The following is an 8,609-nucleotide window of genomic DNA, read 5'->3' on the forward strand; positions in this document are numbered from 1 at the left end:
CCTCGTGATCCACCCGCCTCAGCCTCCCAAAGTGTTGGGATTACAGGCGTGAGCCACGGCGCCTGGCTCTTCCCAAACTCTAATGGAATTCTCTTCTTACCACTCTACTTAACATTGCAACTTCCCCCCCACCTCCATCTCCCACATTCCTGATCCCTCTCACTTTGCTATGCTTCTTCACAACAGCACTTACTACTTTCTAGTATACAAGATAATCATTTTTTCCATTTGTTATTAATTGTACGTCTGTGCTTGCAAGATAAAGCTCTTAATCTAGTAGCGTAATAACATACAACACAAATTGCAGTGAGTGCTCTGAAGGGAATAAACTGGGAAAAGTGATAGCAATTAGGGTGGAATGGGGTGGTGGAGCCAAGCCCTGAGGCAGAAAAAAAGAGCTTGGAAAGATCTAGGAACAAAAAGAGGCTCTTGCGGAAAAGATGAAGTTATATGAAATGAAGCTGAAGAGGCAGCCAGGGACCAGATTCTGTACTGACTTGTAGACCCTGAAAAGGAGTTTAGATTTCATTTTATTTTTGAGACAGAGTCTTGCTCTGTCGCCCAGGCTGGAGTGCAGTGGCACGATCTCGGCTCACTGCAACCTCCACCTCCCGGGTTCAAGCGATTCTCCTGCCTCAGCCTCCCAAGTAGCTGGGATTACAGGCATCCACCACCACGCCTGGCTAATTTTTGTATTTTTAGTATAGATGGGGTTTCACCATCTTAGCCAGGCTGGTCTTGAACTCCTGACCTCGTGATACACCTACCTCAGCTTCCCAAAGTGCTGGGATTACACGTGTGAGCCACTGCGCCTGGCCAGATTTTAATTTTATTTTATTTTATTTTGAGATGGAGTTTCGCTCTTGTCACTCAGGCTGGAGTGCAATGGCCCGATCTCGGCTTACTGCAACCTCTGCCTCCCAGGTTGAAGCAATTCTCCTGCCTCAGCCTCCCAAGTAGCTGGGATTACAGACATGTGCCACCACACCCGGCTAATTTTTGTATTTTTAGTAGAGATGGGGTTTCTCCATGTTGGCCAGGCTGGTCTCAAACTCCTGAGCTCAGGTGATCCACACACCTCAGCCTCCCAAAGTGCTGGGATTACAGGTGTGAGCCACTGCGCCTGGCACCAGATTTTATTATCTGATCATTGAGAAGCCAGGTTTTCATCAGAGAGTAATGACTGGCTTTGTATTTTAAAACATTTACTCTGGCTTCTAAGGACAGATATTATAAGAAGGCAAATAGGGAGATTAGAAAGGAAAATGATGTAATAGTTCAGGTAAAAGATGGTGGCAGCTTAGGTGGGGTGGGAGTAGGGTGCTGGGATTGAAGCAGCAGACAGGTCCAAGCTGTAGCAGCACTTGCATCTGGATTAAGCGTAGGGGGTAACAGAGAGGATTAAATTAAGATGGTTCCCAGGTTTCTGGATGGTGCGTCTGGGTGGATTGATTGTGCCATTTGCTGAGATGGGAAGGACTGAGGCAAAACATAGTTTGGTATATGAATTAAGTTATGTTTATTCGCTTTGGATATGTTTGGTTATAGATTCCTGTGGTACATCAACATCAAAGTGGATATGTTAAGTATGTAGCTGGATATAGGTTTGGAGTGCAAAGGATACATTTGGGCTGCAAGTAAACATTTGGGAGTCATCATCATATAGGTGGCATTGGGAATGGATGAAATACCTAGGCAGAGAGTGTAGTTTCATTTATCCATCAATTTAATCAATATTCATTGATTATCTTATCTAATTTAATCATTTAATTTAATCAATATTCATTGATTATCTAATGTGTAGGTGTTCTAGTTATTTAGGATTCATTAGAGAACAAATAGATAAAGACCTCTACCCTTCTGTACTTTATAATCTTGTAATCATATTATAAGTAATTGCCAATGTACACTCCTCTACTGATGTTTCTTGACCTCTCTACTGCACTTTTTCTTACTGCAGAGAGGTCAAGAAACATGAGAATGGGAGTGTACATTGGCAATTACTAGGTATAATTAAACCTTTAAGAATCAAAAGGCAAAAGTCTTACCTTTAATGTTGTTAATTTCTTCCTTAATGATTTTCCTAAACTTTGACAGCATCTTAGAAGCTGATAATATTTCACCTTCTAAAAACTGACTCAGAGGATTTTCTTTCGGATTTCTTTTAAATTTCACAAAGTAATATGCACGAGTGTTGGAATATTCTTCTAGTTGAATTCTGGGGACTTCCAGTTTAAACATGACATCAAATTCATTAGGTGCAGAAATCTAAGAAACAGTAAAAATAGCACTGAAATATTTGCTTATGAATATTTTCCAAGTGACTGGAACTTTTTAAAAAATTTCCACTTAAAACTTTACTTTAAAAAGCAAGATTCATAATGTCTATATATACCCTCTGGGAGTGGGACTAGTGGAGCTGGCAGGAGGTGGAAGAGTATTACCAGTTTCATTTTGTAGGTTCTACACTCAATTAATTTTTTTTATCATGACCTAGTATTATTTTTATAACTAAAAATGATTTTAGGCCAAGTGCAGTGGCTCACACCTATAATTAAATTTTGTGGGGCCAGGTGCAGTGGCTCATGCCTGTAATCCCAGCACTTTGGGAGGCCGAGGCGGGCGATTCACCTGAGGTCAGGTGTTCAAGACCAGCCTGGTCCAACATGGTGAAACCCCGTCTCTACTAAAAATACAAAAATTAGCCGGGCATAGTGGCATGCGCCTGTAATCCCAGCTACTCAGGAGGCTGAAGCAGGAGAATTGCTTGAACCTGGAAGGCAGATATTGCAGTGAGCCAAAATAGTGTCACTGTACTCCAGCCTGGGCAACAGAGCAAGACTCCATCTCAAAAAAAAAAAAAAATTTGTGTATGATATGTGGTAGGGAATCAAGGTTCATGTTTTTCCTACATAGATATCCAATTGACCCAGCATTATTTATTGAAAAAAAAAATCGTCCTTTCGGCCAGGCGCGGTGGCTCACGCTTGTAATCCCAGTACTTTGGGAGGACGAGGCAGGCGAATCACAAGGTCAAGAGATCAAGACCATCCTGGCCAACATGGTGGAACCTCGTCTCTATTAAAAATATGAAAATTAGCTAGGTGTGGTGGCATGCACCTGTAGTTCCAGCTACTCAGGAAGCTGAGGCAGGAGACTTGCTTGAACCCGGGAGGCGGAGGTTGCAGTGAGCCGAGATCGTACCACTGCACTCCAGCCTGGGCGACAGTGCGAGACTCCGTCTCAAAAAATAAATGAATACATATTTTAATCAGTTTGTCAATTTAATTTAAAAAACTGATCATATTTCAACTGATTGCATTAAATCTAGAACAATTTGAGGAAAAATGAACACGACATAGTTGTCAATTACTTCCTCTTCAAATTTACCCAGTTATGTTTTTAAGTTTTGAATATCTTTAGTGATATTTATTCGTAAATATTTGATTTTTAAATTGTTTTTCAAGTTTTCAGTTTTTTGTTTTTTTTGAGACAGAGTTTCACGCTTGTCACTGAGGCTGGAGTGCAATGGAGCAAGCTTGGCTCACTGCAGCCTCAGCTTCCTGGGCTCAAGCAATTCTCCTGCCTCAGCCTCCCAAGTAGCTGGGAATACAGGCGCGCACCAACACGCCCAGCTAATTTTTGTATTTTTAGTAGAGACAGGGTTTTGCCATGTTGACCAGGCTGGTCTCAAACTCCTGACCTCAAGTGATCTACCTGCCTCTACCTCCCAAAGTGCTGGGATTATAGGCGTGAGCCACCATGCCTGGCCAAAGTTTTCAATTTTTATTTTTTAGAGATGGGGTCTCTAGGCTGGAGTACAGTGGCTACTCACAGATAGATCATAGTGCACTGCAGCCTCAAACTCCTGACTTGATGTGATTCTCCCACCTCGGCCTCCCAAATAGCTGGGACTATCAGAATGCACCAATGGACCTAGCTTTGATATTTTTGATGATATTCTAAATGGTATTTTCATTTTGTTTTTAATCTTGTTAGTATATTGAAATATTTTTATTTTTGTTTATTGACTTTGCAACCAGCAATTTTGCTAATTTACTAATTATTTCCAACAGTTTATATATGAAGCCAATCAAGTCATCTACACATAACGATTTCATCACTTTTTTTCCCATCTTATGCCTTTATTTTCCTTGTCTTGCTGCATCAGCTGTATGTATTCCTTTACGTTCTTTTTGTTGTTGTTCAACATTATTTATGTAATTCATTTTCACTGTTCATGTTGCTGTAGTTTGTTCCTTTTCTTTACCAGTTAATATACCATTACTTAAAACCACTGGCCGGGCACGGTGGCTCACGCCCGTAATCCCAGTACTTTGGGAGGCTGAGACGGGTGGATCACCTGAGGTCAGGAGTTTGAGACCAGCCTTACCAACATGGAGAAACCCCATCTCTACTAAAAACACAAAAAATTAGCCAGGCATGGTGGTGCATTCCTGTAATCCCAGCTACTCGGGAGACTGAGGCAGGAGAATCGCTTGAACCTGGGAGGCAGAGGTTGCAGTGAGCTGAGGCCACCCACGCCATTGTACTCCAGCCCAGGCAACAAGAGTGAAACTCTGTCTCAAAACAAAACAAAACAAAAACAAACAAACAAAAAAAACTACAATTAATTGATTTCTATGTAACCTTTTCACTGAGTCCAAACTATATAAATAGTAAAGTACATTAACACTCAGAATGAAAAGAACATATGGACTGACAATTCTACAAGGAATTTCTACAAGAAACTTCCCACGTATTTTCAAGATTTTTTTTTACCTAGAATTTGTAGTCCCAGGTAGCTGGGACTACCTGTGTGTGCCACCACATCCAGTTAATTTTTAACTTATTTTTGGTAGAGCTGGGGTCTCACTATGTTGTCCAGGCTGGACTCAAACTCCCGCCTCAGCCTCCCATGGTGCTAGGATCACAGGCATGAGTCCACTGTACCTGGCCCACATATATCTCATAATCAGCAATAGAAAAAGTTTTAGGCTGGGTGTAGTGGCTCACGCCTGTAATCCCAGCTCTTTGAAAGGCTGATGCAGGTGGATCACTTGAGGTCAGGAGTTCGAGACCAGCCTGGCCAACATGCTGAAACCTTATCTCTACTAAAAATACAAAATTAGCCAGGTGAAGTGACGCCCACCTATAATCCCAGTTACTCTGGAGGCTGAGGCAGGAGACTCACTTGAACCCGGGAGGCGGAGGTTACAGTGAGCCAAGATCACATCACTGCACTCCACCCTGGGTGACAGAGCAAGACTCCATCCCCAAAAAAAAAGAAAAAAGAAAAAGAAAAAAAGAAAAAGTTTTAGATAAAACAAATTTCACTGGATTTCTTTTCATTGGCATAATTTTTAAAAACAAAGTGGTTCTGGGCTGGGCATGGTGGCTCCCACCTGTAATCCCAGCACTTTGGGAGGCCAAGGCGGGAAGATCATGAGGTCAGGAGACAGAGACCAGCCTGGCTAACACGGTGAAACCCCGTCTCTACTAAAAATACAAAAATTAGCTGGGCATGGTGGCGGGCACCTGTAGTCCCAGCTACTTGGGAGGCTGAGGCAGGAGAATGGTGTGAACCCAGTAGGCAGGGATTGCAGTGAGCCGAGATCGCGCCACTGCACTCCAGCCTGGGTGACAGAATGAGACTCTGTCTCAAACACACACACACACACACACACACACACACACACACACACACACACACACACACACACACAAAGTGGTTCTGAATGGAGACTGTCTTCTGAATGTCTTGTTCTCTAATTCTAACTAGTAACTTTCTTTTTCCTTTGGACCCGCCATATATAGTAATTGAACTGAATTGATACTTACGTAATAAGAATCATGCTCAATCAGAGACGTATCTGATGCTGAAAAGTAAATTAGTTAATTAAAAAGAATCATGCTCAAGACACAGTCTGGGCTGGGTGCCGTGGCTCAAGCCTGTAATCCCAGCACTTAGGGAGGCCGAGGCAGGTGGATCATCTGAGGTCAGAGTTCGAGACCAGCCTGGCCAACATGGTGAAACCCCGTCTCTACTAAAAATACATAAATTAGCCGGGAGTGGGGGCAGGCACCTGTAATCCCTGCTATTTGGAAGGCTGAAGCAGGAGAATCGCTTGAACCTGGAAGCCGGAGGTTGCAGTGAAACCTAGATGGCACCACTGCACTACAGCCTGGGCAACAAGAGTGAAACTCCATCAAAAAAAGAAGAAAGAAGAAAGAAAAGAAAGAAAGAACGAAATAGAGAGAGAGAGAGAGGAAAAGAGGGAGGGAGGGAGGGAGGAAAAGAGGGAGGGAGGGAGGGAGAAAAAGAGAGAGACAGAGAGACAGAGAGAAGAAAAGAGAAGAGAAGAGAAAAAAGAAGAGAAAAGAAGCCGGGCGCGGTGGCTCACACCTGTAATCCCAGCACTTTGGGAGGCTGAGGCTGGCAGATCATCTGAGGTCGGGAGTTCTAGACCAGCCTGACCAACATGGTGAAAGCCTGTCTCTACTAAAAATACAAAATTAGCCAGGGTGGAGGCTCATGCTTGTAATCCCATCTACTCAGGAGGCTGAGACAGGAGAATCGCTTGAACCTGGGAGGCGGAGGTTGAGGTGAGCCGAGATCGCGCCATTGCACTCCAGCCTGGGTAAAAAGAGCGAAACTCCGTCTTAAAAAAAAAAAAAAAAAAGAAAGAAAAAGAAAACGAAACAAATCTCTTGCTGGGCAAGAAACACGCTCCAGTCAGGAACCTGCTTCTAAACTTTCAATTTACACAGGAATGATTAATGACTCAATCACCCACAAGCAAATGGAGCTGTGTAATACACACATCGAAGCAATTATACGGAATGTGTATCTAGAAAGCGTTTTAGTATCTGTAGGAGATATTCTTATTTGTTTGTTTAACATTATACTGTAAGCTTCCCATGATTTCTGTGTAAGAAATTGGGGACAGACGGCCGGGCGCGGTAGCTCACGCCTGTAATCCCAGCACTTTGGGAGGCCGAGACGAGCGAATCACGAGGTCAGGAGATCGAGACCATCCTGGCTAACACGGTGAAACATCGTCTCTACTAAAAATACAAAAAAAATTAGCCGGGCATGGTGGCGGGCCCCTGTAGTCCCAGCTACTCGGGAAGCTGAGGCAGGAGAATGGCGTGAACCCGGGAGGCGGAGCTTGCAGTGAGCCGAGATCGCGTCACTGCACTCCAGCCTGGGGGACGCAGCGAGACTCCGCCTCAAAAAAAAAAAAAAGAAAAGAAAAGAAAAGAAAAAAGAAAAAAAAGAAATTGGGGTCAGACGGGATAGCAGGAGAGGGGGCAGGGAGGAAGAGGGGGAGAGAAACTGAAGATCTTTTTTCTATGGAGTAAGAGGTCTTCCTCATAGGAAAAAGTCTACGTGGAATTTTTAACAGACCACTTCAAATTATCCAAGTCAATATCTGACTTGGGACCTCAGGTCCACACCATCAAACACTGCCCTGTTACGGAAACTCGATACATGTCGGCTTGCATGAATGAACCCATACATTTGAATTCCCCCGGGAGCAGTGTCTTGAAATTAGCCAGCAATCAGTACCGGTTGGTTGTCTGATCGTTGGATGTGTAGATGAATAAACGAACGGTTTGTCGTTTTACTTAGACTAGGCTACCGAAAAACATGCAAAAGTCTAAGTTACTTCCGAAGGGAAGTGAGGGGCGCGACCCGGGGAAGGTAGGGACTGCGGATTGCGGAAGGCCGAGCAGCGGGGCTCGGCGGGAGGGCGCCAAGCAGCTCACCTTCACGTGCTCATAGTAGCTCCCGGTGTTCAGCAGCCCGACGCCTCTGAACGCGGAGTCGCACTTCAGTCTGAGCAGCAGGTGGTCCACAACCCCTTTCACCATCCCCGCCGCCGTGGAGATATCATCGCGGCTGAGCTTCAACTTCTCCAAAACCGCCCGTAGCTTCGAGGCCCCAGGCGCCGCATCTCTCCGTACGAGAATGGGGGCCGAGACCGGCAGGCCGGGGCTGGGCACGTCCCAGGGCCCGGGCGGGGGTCTTGGCTTCGTAGAGCAGCGCGCGCCCCTCTGGCGGCAAGAACCAGCCCTGGAAAGAGCCGGCTCCCGAGCCGCAGGAGGCTCCAGCCCCTCTGCCCCAGGGGCGCTGGTGGCGTCAGACGGCTGCGTGTCCTGGGCGCGCTGAGGAGCCTTTTTGGCGCGGGCCCCAGTTGCGCGGACGGGCGGCCTCTCCTGGGTGTCCGGGGCGCTCTTTTTCTGCCGGGATCCCGACTTCCTGGCGGGGCCGAACTTTCCCGCCTTAGGCAGGGCGGCCTCGGGGGCAGCCGGAGACTCGTTGGGATCCGTCGGGGCGCCCCTGGCATTCCGCGCGGAAGCCTTGGGGGCAGTGGCTCCGGCCTCGGAAGCTGTCTGCATGGCCTTTCCGTGCCAAGGCTGCATGGCTGGCGCTTTCTGTTCCCCGAAAGAAGAATCCGTTTCAGGAAAAGGCCGCAAGAGGAAGAGCCAGCAGCAGCTGTTGGAAACCAACCACTACTGGCGGGCACACAGAGTCTGTGACCCGAAGGGGAACCCCAGGCTGGGAAGTCGCTGGGAGCCACGCCCATGCCGCGAAGAGGCTG

General features: G+C 46.0%; 1 protein-coding gene across 2 annotated transcripts in view; it reads right to left on the reverse strand.

Moving 5' to 3' along the window:
• Positions 1 to 8,609, reverse strand: part of CGAS (cyclic GMP-AMP synthase) — a 28,354-nt gene extending 19,745 nt beyond the window's left edge. Inside the window, exons 1-2 of one of the 2 annotated variants that reach the window (XM_063707160.1) lie at positions 7,774 to 8,609; positions 2,049 to 2,268 (exon numbers count right to left, since the gene is read on the reverse strand). In XM_063707160.1, coding sequence (XP_063563230.1) covers positions 2,049 to 2,268; positions 7,774 to 8,430 — 877 coding nt within the window. In that variant the 5' untranslated portion in view covers positions 8,431 to 8,609. The remainder of the gene's footprint in view (positions 1 to 2,048; positions 2,269 to 7,773) is intronic. The other variant, XM_019030258.4, reaches the window with a different exon arrangement.

Source organism: Gorilla gorilla, chromosome 5 (genome assembly GCF_029281585.2).
Source record: "Gorilla gorilla gorilla isolate KB3781 chromosome 5, NHGRI_mGorGor1-v2.1_pri, whole genome shotgun sequence".
Lineage (NCBI taxonomy): Eukaryota > Metazoa > Chordata > Mammalia > Primates > Hominidae > Gorilla > Gorilla gorilla.